Raw genomic sequence first — 16,114 nt, forward strand, 5'->3', positions numbered from 1 at the left:
CTAATGAGGAGCACTCTAATACCGTATCTGCACCAAGGGATGAGTTATGGCATGGTTTCCAAAATCTGGGGTCCCGTCCTAATTCATGAGTGCAAAGAGGAGAAATAATGAGGACAGCTGAATGATGTAGAATCACTCCACATGGCACTGCAACTTTAGTAACAGATTTGCATGTCAAGCAGTTCCTTGAAAAATACTTGCCTACAATTGGCTGCAAAATTTGCTCATGTATAACCAAAAAAACCACTACAAAAAGTAATTTTCCCTCTGTTGATACTCACACCTTCTTATCAACTGTTGGGAATGGGCCATATACACCCTGATTGAATTGGCCTCGTTAGCACTGAGCCCCCCCAACTTGGTAAGGCAACTCCCATCTTTTTATGTGCTGTATATTTATACCTGCCTACTGTATTTTTCACTCCATGCATCTGATGAAGTGGGTTATAGCCCACCAAAGCTTTTGCCCAAATAAATTTGTTAGTCTCTAAGGTGCCACAAGGACTCCTCGTTGCTTTTACAAAAAACAAAAGGGCAACAGATTTAATAATAGAGGGGAAAAAGAATTAAAAATTCAGAAAATACAAGGAGGAAAAGAAGCCAAGCGAAAACAGGAAGCAAAATAGGAGATGCAATTGGGGACTTGCCTCAAAAAAATTAAGAGTCACTTGCTTAGGGAGAGCTTCAACAATAACTCAGTCACCTGGCTTTCACTGAAGTCAGAGACTTGCAACTTTAAATACTAAAATACTTTATTTTATTACATAAAACTAAAAGTACAAGAATTCCAAGTGTCTTTAAGTGTACATTTTTTACCATGCAAAGACGTATTGTTTCTGAAACTAAAAAAGGGGAGGTTTCAGAGTAACAGCCGTGTTAGTCTGTATTCGCAAAAAGAAAAGGAGTACTTGTGGCACCTTAGAGACTAACCAATTTATTTGAGCATGAGCTTTCGTGAGCTACAGCATCCGATGATTCAGCATCCGATGAAGTGGGCTGTAGCTCACGAAAGCTCATGCTCAAATAAATTGGTTAGTCTCTAAGGTGCCACAAGTACTCCTTTTCTTTTTTTAAGAAAGGGGAGAATTCAGTTACACTAGGAAGATTTTAAAATTAAAGTAACAGACAATGTAATAAATAACCAAATGAGTTTGAAACACAACCAATACAGGTATCTCACTCCATTTCTAATTTTAAAAAATGACTGCATCACAAGCCCTCCATTAAATCACAGTCATTTGCACTGGTTTCCATTCAGACACAGCCAGATAGAAACTATGTCCAAATATTGTCCAAAGACAATGGATTATCCTCATTGGGGACTGCTGGAAAGAGTGGAGAGAACACTCTGCAAGGCATAAAAGGACAGCAGGATGGTGTACTGTCTTCCTGGAGCAAAGACAAGACATCACCAAAAGGCTGGCGAGGAGCATAAAATCAGCAGGGAAAGCTTCCCTGTTTATGACACATGTAAGCATGAATGACACTGCTTTAGATGGCATTTAACAGAAAAATGAAGACTTCAGGGACCTTGGAAGGAAGACCAATATAGAAGATGGAGAGAAGAGATGACAAAATAATAAAGGCTAGGAAAGTGGCATACATTAGAGGGTTTTGGTTTTATGGGACCTTCAAAAGGCCACCTTCTGTGGTAAAAGGTTTAGACAATCATCATGTCAATAGAGGGGAACCAATCAATCTTCTGGGTAACAGACTAGCTAGATTAGTCAAAAGGGCATTAAACTGGAAACAAAAGGAGAGGTTAAGTGGGTAAACAGAACAAATAATCACACATAACTCAGACTCAGGGTATCATAAATGTAATGAATAAAGGTGTTAAGGGATATTAAGACAAGAAATTATTGTTTATATACCAATGCTAGCAGACCTGGATAACAAACAAGATGAATAAGAAGTACTCATTTATGTAAATTGTTATTGAACCATAGTGGGAGTATTCATGTGATTGGCACGTTAAAAATCACAAAACGTTCATAGTAATGAATATGAATCAGAAGCTAGAAATTGAAGAAAAATTAATAAGAGAAGCAAAGGGACACAAAGAGAAATCTATGGCCAGAATAGTAAGGCATTTTTAAAATATATTAAGAACAAAAAGAATCCTGAAAATGGTATTGGTCCATTCCTAAATGGAAATGGTACAATTACCATTCATAAATGCAGAAAAGGCACAAGTGTCAATAAATATTTCAGTTCTGCCTTCGGGAAAGAGCAGATCATAGTAATCTCATATGATGACACTCTTTCCATTCCACTAGCATCTCAGGAGGAAGTTAAACAGAGATTGCTAAATTTTATGCATTTTTAAATCCTCAGGTCTGGATAACTCAAATCCAAGTTTTAAAAGAAATGGATGAGGAGCTTCCTGTACTGTTGATGTTCAATAAGTTCCAGAAAACTAAACAAAAGCTAATATAATGCCAACATTTAAAAAGGATAAATGGGATATCTGGGATATTGAATTCTGCCTGTCAGTTTGACATTGACACCAGGCAAGGTAATGGAGTGGCTGATACAGGACTTGATTAATAAGGAATTAATGGAGGCCAATATAATTAATATCAATAAACATGGGCTTATGGAAATAGATCCTATCAAAAAAAACTAACTAACTAGGTATCTTTTTTGATGACATTACAAGTTTGGTTGATAAAAGCAATAGTGTTGACACAATATACTTCGACTTCTGTAAGGTGTTTGACTTGGTATTGCATACCATTTTCATTTAAAAAAATAGAATACAAAATTAACATGCCACACTTTAACAGAATTAAAACCTGACTAACTGATAGGTCTCAAAAGGTAACTGTAAACAGGGAATCCAACAGCTCTGTTTCTACTCGGGCCCTGCAAGGATTGGTTCTTGGCCCTAGACTGTAACATTTTTATTAATGGTCTGGAAAAAAACTTAAGATCACTAATAAACTTAGCAGATGAATAAAAATTGGAGGAGTGGGAAATAAAGAAGAAGATAGATGTGATCTGGATTGCTTGGTAACCTAGGCACAAGCAAATCACATGCATTTTAATGCAAATGTATAAATCTCGGAACAAAGAATGTAGGCCATACTTACACAGTGGGGGACTATATCCTGGGAAGTCATGAATCTGCAAAAGATTTAGGGATTGAGGTGGATAATAGCTGAACATAAGCTCTCAGTGCGACACTGTGGCCAAAAGGGCTAATGCAATCCTGAGATGCATAAACATGGGAATCTCGAGTATAAAGAGAGATTATTCTCTCTATTTGGCTCTGTTGCAACCACTCCTGAAATACTATGTCCAGCTCTGGTGTCAACAGTTCAAGATGGAGTTTGATAAACTGGAGAAGGCTCAAAGAGCCATGATAATGATTAAAGGATTAGAAAATATGCCTTATAGTCTGATTGTACTCTTTGAGTCGATCTATTTAGCTGAAAAAAAAAAAATGGTTATCTATCTTTCGTAACTGTTGTTTTTCAAGATGTGTTGCTCATGTAGATTCCATTCTAGGTGTGCGTGCACCCACATGTGGCCGGAGATTTCTGCCTTAGCGGTACCCATAGGGCCAGCTGTGGCGCCCTCTAGAGTGGCACTCATGTCAAGGTATATCAGGTGTTGCCAGCCCACATCCTCTCAGTTCCTTCTTGCAGACAACTCCAACAGAGGGGCAGGGCGGGTGGGTAATGGAATGGACGTAAGCAACACATCCAGAACAACAACAGTTACAAAAGGTAAGAAACTGTTTTTTCTTCTTCGAGTGCTTGCTCATGTCGATTCCATTCTAGGTGACTTGCAAGCAGTATCAATGGAGGTGGGCTCAGAGTTCACCACTGTGCAGCTTGTAGTACAGCTCTGCCAAAGCCAATGTCATCTTGAGCCTGCTGGGTCAGCGCACAGTGCGACATGAACATATGAACAGAAAACCAAGTGGCGGCCTGACAAATTTCTTGGATCAGCACCTGCGCCAGGAAGTCCACCGAAAATGCCTGCGCCCGAGTCGAGTGAGCGTCACGACTGCCGGTGGGGGCACTGTTTTGCCAGCTCGTAGCAATAGCGGATGCAGGCCACAATCTAAGACGAGATTCTCTGGGCTGACTTATGGAATGGCCGTGTTCTGTCAGTGTAGAAGGCCAGCGCCCGTCTGACGTCCAGAGTATGCAACCTGCACTCCTCATCTGATTTATAAGGCTTTAGACAGAGGACCGGTAAGTAAATGTCTTGGCCAGTATGGAACTGGGAAACGACCCTGGGCAGAAAAGCCAGGTGCAGGTGCAGCTGGACCTTGTCCTTGTAGAAGACCGTATAGGACATTTGCCAGCCAAAGTTATAGCAACCCAGAAGGACACCTTCCAGGAGAGAAGCAGAAGGCAGGAGGAAGCTAAGGGTTCAAAAGGGTGGCCCGTGAGCTTCGAAAGCACAAGATTCAGGTCCCACGGGGGGACCTGGTCCCGGACATGCAGGTACAGGTGTTCTAGACCTTTCCGGAATCGTCCCGTCATGGGATTGGCGAAGACTGACCTGCCTTTAAGCGGCGGGTGGAACGCCGAAATGGCCGCCAGGTGTACCTTGACTGAAGAGAATCATATAATCATAGAATATCAGGGTTGGAAGGGACCTCAGGAGGTCATCTAGTCCAACCCCCTGCTCAAAGCAGGAACAATCCCCAACTAAATCATCCCAGCCAGGGCTTTGTCAAGCCTGACCTTAAAAACTTCTAAGGAAGGAGATTCCACCACCTCCCTAGGTAACGCATTCCAGTGTTTCACCACCCTCCTACTGAAAAAGTGTTTCCTAATATCCAATCTAAACCTCCCCCACTGCAACTTAAGACCATTACTCCTTGTTCTGTCATCTCCTACCTCTGAGAACAGTCTAGATCCATCCTCTTTGGAACCCTCTTTTAGGTAGTTGAAAGCAGCTATCAAATCCCACCTCATTCTTCTCTTCTGCAGACTAAACAATCCCAGTTCCCTCAGACAAGCCCTGGAGCTTAAGATGCAACAAACAGTCCAGGATGTCCTGCAGTAAGGCTTCTTCTGGATGAATGTACTTGTCTGAGGCCCAACATGTGAAGCACTTTCACTTTGCAACATAGGTAGCCCTAGTGGAAGGTATCCTGCTGCCCAACAGGACCTTTTGGATTGCAGCTGAGCACTCCTGCTCATCAGTACTTACCCACACAGCAGCCACGCCATCAGGTGCAGCAGGTTGCTGTGGTTCTGGGACAGCAGATCCAGCCTGAGAGGTAACTGCAGTGGGTCGGCCACCGAAAGACTCAGCAGCATGCCAAACCAGTGCTGGCGAGGCCACACCAGGGCTATGAGGATGAGAGATACTTCGTCTTGCTTTGCCTTGAGCAGGACCCTGTGGACAAATGGCACCGGCGGAAAGGCGTATATCAGCGACCATGGAATCAGGAAGGCGTCCACTAGCAATTACTTGTCTCTGCCGTGCAAGGAACAGTATATGTGGCACTTCCTGTTCCATCTGGACGCAAATAGGTCCACCTGGGGAGTCCTCCGCCTTTGGAAGATAAGGCTGACCACCTCTGGATGGAGGGACCATTCGTGGTGAGATGAGAAGATGCTGATGAGGTGATCTGCCAGGACATTCTTGGTTTCGGGAAGGTGGGCGACCACCAGATGGATGGCATGCCGCATGGCATGCAGAAGTCCCAGAGGCTGAGTGCCTCCCGACACAGGGCTGACGACCTGGCGCCACCCTGCCTGTTGATGTAATAAATTGCCGCTGTATTGTCCATGAGGACCTGCACCACCTTGCCTTTCAGGTGGGGCAAGAACACCTGAGAGGCCCGGCACACTGCCTTGAGCTCCCTGATGTTGATCTGGAAGGCAAGATCGTGCTGCAGCCAACGGCCCTGGGTGTTGAGCTCACCCAGGTGGGGCCCCCAGCTCACGTCCGACATGTTCGAGACCAGGATGAGTGATGGTGATGGCGACAGAAAGGGAACTTCCTGCAGCACTGACTTGGGGTCTAGCCACCGATCCAAGGACAAGAGGACGTGGCTCGGTACCGTGACCACTCGGTCCAGGGGCTGCCTGTTGGGAACGTAGACCACGTTGCCAACCACGTCTGCAGGGGTCACAGATGAAGCCAGGCCTGACTGATAATGTACATGCATGTTGCCATGTGGCCCATCAGCCGCAGACTTGTGTGAGCCGAAGTGATCGTATGCCTCCTTATGTGGGCAATAAGATCCAACATGGCCTGAAAGCGGGCTTCCGGAAGGAAGGCATTGGCTCGCGTGGAGTCGAGAACCGCTCCGATAAACTCTATGAGCTGGACCGGTGTTAACGTGGACTTTTCTATGTTTATTAACAGGCCCAGGTTGCTGCAAGTGGAGTGCACTTGGTTGAGACTTCTATGCACCTACTCTGGAGACCTGTCCTTGATGAACCAATCATTGAGATACAGAAAGATCTAAATCCCTCAACGTCTGAGGTAAGCTGCTACCGGCATCATGCATTTCGTGAACACCCTGGTGGCCGAGGACAGGCCAAAGGGCAGCACCGTGAACTGGAAGTGGCGCCCAGCCACTACGAAATGCAGGAAACGTCTGTGTCCTGGGAATATGGAGACATGGAAGCAAGCACCCTTTAAGTCAAGAGTGGCGTACCAGTCCCCCAGATTCAGGGAGGCCATAATGAAGGCCAAGGAGACCACGAGGAACTTCAACTTCTTGAGAGACTTGTTGAGGCCACGCAGGTCCAGGATGGGTCTGAGGCTCCCCTTTGGCCTTTGGGATTAGGAAGTATGGGGAATAGAATCCTCCGCCTTCCATGTCCTGAGGAACTACCCCCAACTGCATGAGCTTGTTGACCTGCTGAACCAGTTGTTGTTCATGAAAGCGGTCCCTGAAGAGGGACAAGGAGCAGGGGGGCTGGAAGGAGGGGTATCCAAAAACTGCAGGGTATAGTCCCGAGCTACTATGTCCAGGACCCAGCAGTCAGAGGTAACCTGCGACCAGGCCAAGCAGGAGGGAAAAGGCGGTTGAGGAAACGATGGGCAGGATCCAGCCAGATGACTGGGGTGTCACTCTTGAGCGCACCCTCAAAATGATTGCTTTTGGCCCCCCTGGGTGCTTAGTGGGTCCAGGCTGGGCTGGTGAGCAAGAGGAGGAAGGGCAGCGATGGTTAAACCCAGATCCCTGTCGAGTTTGCCAAGGCCTCGACGGCAGCGGAGGCTGAAATGGCTTTCTGGCAGACTGTGGGGTATGCATGCCCAACGAGCAAAGGGTAGCCTTAGTGTCCTTCAACCCACATAGCCTGGCGGCCATCTCATCAGAGTTTCTAAGCTGTTACTTTAATTTGACATATGAATATGTGTAGAATTTATACTCAAACACTGATTTAAAGGTTGTATATATTTCTAACTAGACAAAAAATAAAATGAAAACTGATTTTTCCATAAAGTTGCCATAAAACTTTTAAACAAGTAAATTCTCTTACAAAGCTAAACTTCAAGTTATAGTCACTATTTCTTTTTGCCAAGTTCTCACACCATAACAAAATGTGATAAGTACCATGTTAAGATCTGAGGTATATAGAAAGCTAAAGGAATTACAATAAAGGCAGTTTAGTGTTGCTATAGTACTTGCTTTCTGCCAATCACTGCAGTTTCTTACTTTTCTCAAATAGCAAAATACATCAGAAAGAAAAGTTTAAAATATGTAAGAAGTTTTAAATATATCATTTTGAAATATAACCTACATTTATCTGCAGACAGGCAAATACTGATAACCTTCAATACTTCTTTTTGATACCAAAGTGAAATCAAGCATCTATTTCTAGTCTATAATCCAATATATTATCAGCATACTTACTCTGCCATTACACTTCTGACATTATTTGCATACAAAGATGGATTTTTCTTTTCCTCTTCTGAAGGTATATAAACAGGTAGGAACTGTACATAGAAAACTAAATTATATCAAAATATTTAACATTTAAAAACATTTGTATTATAACATTACAGTGAAAAATAAAATAGAACTGCTACTTATATTTATAGGACTACAACAATAATATCAAGTTGAAAGCAATCAAGCAATCAAAAATAAAATTTAGAAAATTAAATCTTCACACCCTGAGTTAAGAAAAGCCACACCAAATGCTACAGATGACCATACAGCTATAGCTCTGCTTATTTCTACCTTACAGACACAGATTAAGTGATGTTTGATTTCCTCTTCTGAGTTGGGAGCAGGAAGATATTAACTGTCTTCCCAAACTCAATGATTCTCCATCTTCATTCTGCACACCATTTCATAAGAGAACATTTGTTTTATGGACCCTTCCCATACCTCTAATCTTTCAATCCTCCATTATCTGGTTCCTGGTTTGTTTGTTCCTGGCTGTGTGGATAACCAGGAAGAGCAGTGACCACACCAATACTGGTAGTGATCCATACATTGTTCTGAGAACTTAGATGGTTCTAATTCATTAGGCATACTTACTGATTTCATTATCTATTTTAGGATTATAAGATGCTGCTTATCCCAACATCCAAACACCTTTCACATAAAACAGATTAGGAATAGTGAAGATTTTAGTGGACATCATGGAGTCTCTGGCTTTTCTCCCTTTTTGGGTACTGTGACCGAAAGCACCACATATTCACATTCTACTCACGACAATAATCTTTGTACAAAATATACCTTGTGAAAACTAACTCGCTGGCCAATAATATCATGGTGAAATGTATGTAGCAACATATGTAAAGTTATGAAATCTCCCCGCTTGATGTTCTTAGCACATGTTCAAACCCATGCAGCAGCCCTGCCCAGGCAGAAGGTTTCTGAACGAAGAAATGTGTGTGGACCTCCATTTATATATAAGTAGTAAAAAGGGTCTGTGAGACAGCAGGCAGAGGAAATGGCAGGAGATGAAGAAAAATTGCATTTCAACAAACACAAGTGAGAAGAAAGAGCATGGGAGCCTCCTTCACCACCAGACTCCATGTCACCTTCTTTACTGTTGAATAAACTTTGCTTTAAGGGGTAACCCTCAGAAGAATCCATTTCAAAGATTAACTGGACTATACGAGGTTTGAGAGTAGCAGCTGTGTTAGTCTGTAGTAAATGGCAGAAAACCTCAAACTCACTCTCTTTCACCAAAGACAACAAAGGAACCAGCCCTTTGATTTTGGGGGGAGATCCTGACCTGAGAATTTGATCAGCCATGTTGCTGGAAACATATGGTAAGGATTTTACCTTTAACCATATTTAGATTAAGTTTTAGCTATGAAAAAACATTTTATTTTTATTTTTCTTGTACCCCATTTCTGACTTTAATACCTGATACTTGAATTCACTTCGAATCCTATCTTCTTTTATAATAAATTAACATTTTTTAATCCAAACCAATCCAATGCTGTGTTTAAACTGAACTGTTTGGGAATTCCAGTTAAAGTGGCAAACTGTTGAATATTGATCCTTTACAAGGGCAACTGACCTTTAATATCTGAAGTATCCAGGAGTGGCCTGGATAGTGAAGAACACTCATTGTTGGACAAATTTGGCACTAGGAGTATGTTGGGGGTCAACCGGCAAGTAGTAACCAAGGCTGGTGGAAGCCAGAGTGTGACCGGTGGTGTTGCTGACAGACTGCTAGAGGTCAGAGCTGCTGGACCAGGGCTGCAGCTATATACAGTCAGTGTGTGACCTGCATGCTAATAGGCTTTCTGTGAGTGGCCCAGGTTGGGAGCTACAACATCAAAGCATTGTGAGGCACCCAAGGTTGCAGGGCAGGTGGTGACAATCCCTCACTTATCTGGATTGCGAAAGGTGTCTAATACTGAAAATTTAACAGTATGACAAAAGAATATTAAAGTGACTTATGAGAAAATTACTTGCTTGTCAGAGGAACACAATTTATGATCGAAGTACCCTTTTAATGCTTGTGCTCTGAAGGTATATCACCGGATTTCATTCTTGAGCTACCAGTGCAGTCAACCATACATTTTCCTCACACTTAAAATTTTTTTGGGATCTCTGTGGTACTGGTAGCTGTAACCTACAGTTTTCTTACTATTCATTAGTACCTCTTCTCCTGCTAAAATCTTCTAAATCAATTCCTTTAACAGTGGAAAGCAATGGATCCTAAATTTCAGTCAATTCAGACATTAAAATTATACCAAAAAATCCAGACGTATGAATAACATTTCAACTTTTAAAGAGAGTGGGAGGCCAGTGATTTGCTGGGTCAAAGTCTCAAATCCAATGAGGCTTCTGACATAATGTGTTACTAAAGCTGGTGTGAACCAGCAAAGGGACACAATGAGAAATTTATGGAAAGCAGAATTAAGGACAATAAGGAGGTTTTATTTATTTATTGTAAAGTATATCAAAACCAAAAAGGAATCTTAACAACGGTGCTGGTCCATTCCTAGACAGACGTGGTAGAATTGTCAATCATAATGCAGAAAAGTCAGAAGTGTTCAATAAATATTTCTGTTCTGTGTTTGTGACAGAAGCAACTGTATATAGCATATGAAGAAATACTTTTCATTCTAATAGTAATTAAGTCTGACATTAAACAGCAGCCACTAATAAGTTAGACAATTAAATCAGCAGATCCAGCTAACTTGCACCCAAGAGCTTTAGAAGAGCTGGCTCATGAGCACTTTGGATCATTAATGTTGATGTTCAGTAACTATTGGAACACTGGGAAAATTCCAGGGGACTGAAAGAAAGCTAATAATGTGCCAATATTTAAAATGGGTACGCAGGAAGATCTGGATAAATATAGGCCTGTCAGCCTGCTATTAATCCTAGCCAGCAGTTCTCAAACTGTGGGTTGGGACCCAAAGTGGGGACCCCCGTTATAATGGGGTCACCAGGGCTGGCATTAGACTTCCTGGGGACTGGAGCCAAAGCTCAAGCCCCACCGCCCGGGGCCAAAGCTGAAGCCCGAGGCCCACCACCTGAGGTTGAAGTTCTTGGGCTTCAGCTTTGGGCCCTCTGCTAACGGCAGTGGGACTTGAGCTTGTCTCCTCCTCCCCCTAGGGCAGCGAGGCTTGGGCAGGCTCAGGCTTCAATCCCCACCCCTAGGGTCGTGTAGCAACTTTTGTTATCAGAAGGGGGTCACGGTGCAATTAAATCTGAGAACCCATGTCCTAGGCAAAACAACAGAGCAGGTGATATGGGATTCAATTAATAAAGAATTAAAGGAGGGGAATTATAATTAAATGCTAGTCACTATGAGTTTATGGAAACTAGATCTTTTCCAACTACCTTGGTATCTTTTTACAAGACGATAGGTTTGGCTGATAAAAGGTAATAGTGTTGATGTAATATATTTAGACTTCTATAATGAATTTGACTTGGAACTATACGACATCTTGATTAAGAAACTAGAATACAAAATCAACATGGCACATATGAAATGGGTTAAAAGCCAACTAACTGACAAGTTTCTAAATGTTACTGTTAATCGGTTCTTGGCCCTATACTAACATTTTTATCAATGACCTGGAAGAAAACAAAATCATCACTGATAAAGTTTGTGGATGACACAAAGATTGGTGGACTGGCAAATAATGAAGAGGACAGGTCACTGATATAGAGTGACCTGGACCGCTTGGTAAACAGGACACAGGCAAACAAGGTGTTTCAATATGGCCAAATGCAAGGTCATACATCTAGGAACAAAGAATGTAGGCCACAGTTACAGGAGGAGAGACACTATCCTGGGAAGCAACAACTCTGAAAAGACTCGGGGGTCATAGTAGATAATCAGCTGAACATGAACTCACAGTACAATGCTTTGGCCAAAAGGGCTAATGCTACCTTTCGGTTTACAAAAGGGAATACTGAGTAATGGTCAAAGGTTATTTTATATCTAATTCTGGTGTCAACAGTTCAAGAAAGATTTTGAAAAATGGAAAGAGCTCAGAGAAGAGCTGAAGAATGATTAAAAGATTGAAAAACATGCCTTTGAGTGATAAGCTAAATAAATTGAGTCCCTTGAGTCTATCAAAGAGAAGGTTAACGGGTGAGTTGATCACAATCTATATGTTCCTTCTTGAGGAACAAATATTTGATAACAGAAGGCTCTTCAATATAGCAGACAAAGGTATAAAAAGAACCAATGGATGGAAGCTGAAGCCAGGAAAATTCAGATGATAAATAAGGCTTACTTTTGGGGGTTTTTTTGTTTTTGTTTTTGTTTTTTTTTAACAGGGAAGGCAATTAATCAGTGGAACAGCTTTGTAAGCTCCAGGTCTCCACTGCTGGCAATTTTAAAATGAAGATTAGATGGTTTTGCAAAAGAAATACTGTAGTTATACTACAGCTATTGGACTTGAAACAGAAATTAATACAACCAAGTCCTATGGCCTGAGTTATAGAAAACGGCAGACCAGACAATCACAATATGAATAAACAGGCCAATATGAGGATGATCCTTTGATAGCCCAGAGATGATCTAGGGGTTTTTAATCTACAACCCCCTTATCCCTTCTGCCAGTATAGCAAGGGAAGAGAGTGGTCAGACTGCTACCTCAGTCCTCCACTGTATTCTTCCCCACGTGGCCATTGCAGCTCAGCATGGTGAAAGTAGCCCAAGAGCACTCAAATACATTGCAAGTTGTTCAGAACACACAAAAATTAACTGAACACATCCTTTGCACTACCATCCCCCCGGCTTGTGTTCTGTGCGGTTTAGCTGTAAGAATCTGGCCTAGTATCTTTAGCTAACAAGAATTACAACATCTTTACTTCCTCTAAAAGATATAAAAAAGGCTGCAAGATAGCTTGCCCAAACTAGGCATCAGATATGGAGGCCAAGGGAAAATGCTGCATAAAAGCATATGGATCTCCTAAAAACTGAAGTGAATAGACATGAGTATCTATGGGCATCACAGCTTTCACCATTGTATTGCCTGCATCAAAGGCCATCCAACATCTTGGGCCAGGCCAGGCCCAGCTTATACCTCCTAAAGCAACTTTTTTGAACACTAAATTTTTGCTGAAGACATTCCACATGACTAAATTATTTAGTTAAATAAGTCTGGTAGTCTGCAACAGAGTACCGTGACTCTTTATGAGCAAGACCTTTCACTATGAGTGTCTCAGTAACCAATATTAGAGTTTGTGGGTGCTATGTACAGTAACTCCTCACTTAACGTTGTAGTTATGTTCTTGAAAAATGCTACTTTAAGTGAAACGATGTTAAGTGAATCCAGTTTCCCCATAAGAATTAATGTAAATGGAGGGGTTAGGTTCCAGGGAAATTTTTTTTGCCAGACTTGGTTGAGGTGGTGGAGTCAGAGGGTGGGATATTTCCCAGGGAATGCCTTGCTGCTAAATGATGAACTAGCACTTGGTTGAGCCCTCAAGGGTTAACACGTTGTTAATGTAGCCTCACACTCTACAAGGCAGCACAAATTGGGGGTGGAGACACAATAAATGCATGGCAGTGGCTGAATGTGATGATGAACCCACACTATCCCAATGGAGTGCACAACTCCCTCCACTTTCCAAAGTGCCAGGGGATGCATGTGTGAGAGACAGACACACACCATGTATGTGTGTGTGCGTGCATGCATGTGAGAGAGACGCACTTTGCCCCTTTAAGTATGCTGACCCCACTCTTAGTACACTGCCTTTTTAAGTAGATCAGCAAGTTGAGACAGCAGCTGCTGCCAGTAAGCTCCCTCCATCCTGAGCCCTGTCGGAGCTGGGGTACAGGAGCGGGGGGAGGGGGACACCCTGACATCAGCACCCCTCTTCCCCCACACTCTCTGCACAGCAAGCAGGAGGCTCCCAGGAGCAGCTCCAAGGCAGAGGGCAGGAGCAGCACATGGCAGTGGGGGGGAGGGACACCTGAACTGCCCGGCAATTAATAGCCTGCTGGGCGGCTGCCGCACAGGAAACTTAGGGAAGCTGATAGGGGGACTGCCAGTCCACCCTGGTTCCAAGCCCCCACCAGCTGGCTTCAACGGGCTGCTCTTCCTGCAAGCAGTGGACAAAGCAGGCGGCTGCCAAACAACGTTATAAGGGAGAATTGTGAAACTTTAAACAAGCATGTTCTCTAATAGATCAGCAACGTAACAGTGAAACAACATTAACCGGGACGATGTTAAGTGAGGAGTTACTTTAATAAGTTTGGCCAATTTATCATCTAGCCAAAGCTATCTGAAGCACCAAACTCTCCCATGGGCTTTGGGCAAAATCCCATGCATTTTAAAATGTACTCAGAATGGCCTACCTCTGCTTCTATTAAAGTCCATGGTAAAACTCAGATTAATTTCAATGGGAAGAGAGTTAAACCAAAGCTAAACTCTTGAAAATCCAGTCCATTTTTTAAACTGTTGAATACACTGGGAGAGTAGAGTAGTTTGAACAGATTATGTTTTCTTAAACCCCATTTAATATCGAGTTCAAGGGGACAATAATTTGTTTTGGAAGCCTATCAAGTCATTTCTACTTCCCGGATAGGTATCAAATGGAAGCTGGCAATCTTAGCCAGCCAAAGAGGAAACTGGGGCAACACTGGATATTCCAGGGGCAAGTTAAAATGTGTCTGAGCTACCAGTAATTTAGAGCACTGTTTCCCAACAATGGGTTCATGGACCAGTGCGGGTTCCTGAGATCTCCATGACACCATTTAGGAAGGCAGCAAGCCAGTCCCTAGTATCAAAAAGGTTGAGAAACACTGATTTAGAGAACCAAGATACCTTTGACAGCTAAGAGTTCTTTGCTGTCTTACACTGGAAGCCCAACATCCTTGAATAGACACCCAGTGCATAATGTCTGTAGAGAACTTTAAAATGTATTTGGAATGGATTCTATTTAAACTTGTTCAAAATGTACAAAAATGTAGATTTTACTAAAAAACCCTTTAACATAGTCTACTTGTGAAATATATTTTTTATAAAAGTTACTTTATCTCAATTAGTAGCAGAATTTTTTTTCATTTTATTTCAAATACCCAGTTGTCAAAGAGATGGTTGTTCGGGTCTCAGCTTTTCTTTTTATTTCTTTCTTTTTAATACTACCTGATTAAATATTATTATTCCATTTTGAAATCTGGAAAACTTCTCAATCTGTTAAAATTAAGTGCACCAATATAAAATGATTAATCCTTCTTTGGGACAGGGACTGTGACCTTCTCTCTGTACAGAACCCCATAAAGGCATATTTTTCTCAATTACAATTGTATAAATCTAAATGAATTCCACTGACTTAAAAGTAGTTATCCCTGGGTCACCTTATGTAACATATAAAGCTCAAGATAATAAAATGAGCAGGGGTTGAAAGAAGGTTCCTGCACACCAAGAGTCTGATTCCGCTGGCTTTAATTTCTCTGAGAATCAATTTACTGTGTAAACAGTAATATTGATTTTCCATTCAATTTACCACAAATATAAATTTGGACTAAGGGTAACATAAGATACTATGCAAGAATGACAAAGGGTAACAGAACCAGGCCCTTTATAGCCTGTAGATGTTGTAAAGTTAAAGTAACTGAGGTAGTGTTCCTATGCAGATTATGGAGGTGTACAGGAGGGAGCTCCACTCTAATGTGCCTTAAAGAATAAAATGTCATCCCCTGCCACATAACTTTTACGCTCACCTTTCTATGAGGTGCACAAGAATGGCATAGGACAAAGATTCAGTGCTTTCTAGTTAAATAGTTCCAGATTTATTTGCCAATTTTTGTAAACCAACAGAATTCTGAAGCCCTGGAAGGGAACTACTTTTTACTTTTTCACAAAAAGTCTGGGAAATTAATTTAAATTATGCTAAGAACATTAAAGAACACATGGTTAAGCACTGAAAAAAAATCAGGAAACACAAAAGTTAACTGCATGCAAATACTCCAATAAGATATTGTACAAGTGTTTCTACGACCTGAGACAAATTTGTTTAGCAACTTTACTGTGTACTACCCTATTTATGCCATATATTGTTTTTAAAAGTAACTTATACTTAACCAGTGGTACACTGTGTAACAGAGCAATAGTAAGTGTTAACTGCAAACTAACTGCCTTATCTCCTCTGCTAAATTATTAGATTAGATGATCACAATGGTGCCTTCTGGCCTTAATCTAGGAATCTACTGCACCTAAGGAAGGTTGTGTTATT

At 42.0% G+C, this 16,114-nt stretch overlaps 1 protein-coding gene across 6 annotated transcripts in view; it reads right to left on the reverse strand.

Moving 5' to 3' along the window:
- LPCAT1 (lysophosphatidylcholine acyltransferase 1) overlaps positions 1 to 16,114 on the reverse strand; it is a 184,050-nt gene that overhangs the window by 108,896 nt on the left and 59,040 nt on the right. For all 6 annotated transcript variants that reach the window (XM_043540303.1, XM_037893384.2, XM_043540302.1 and 3 more), the window contains exon 9: positions 7,847 to 7,929. In XM_043540303.1, the coding sequence (XP_043396238.1) occupies positions 7,847 to 7,929 (83 nt within the window). The remainder of the gene's footprint in view (positions 1 to 7,846; positions 7,930 to 16,114) is intronic.

The sequence above is a fragment of the Chelonia mydas genome, chromosome 2, assembly GCF_015237465.2.
Source record: "Chelonia mydas isolate rCheMyd1 chromosome 2, rCheMyd1.pri.v2, whole genome shotgun sequence".
NCBI classification, from domain to species: Eukaryota; Metazoa; Chordata; order Testudines; family Cheloniidae; genus Chelonia; species Chelonia mydas.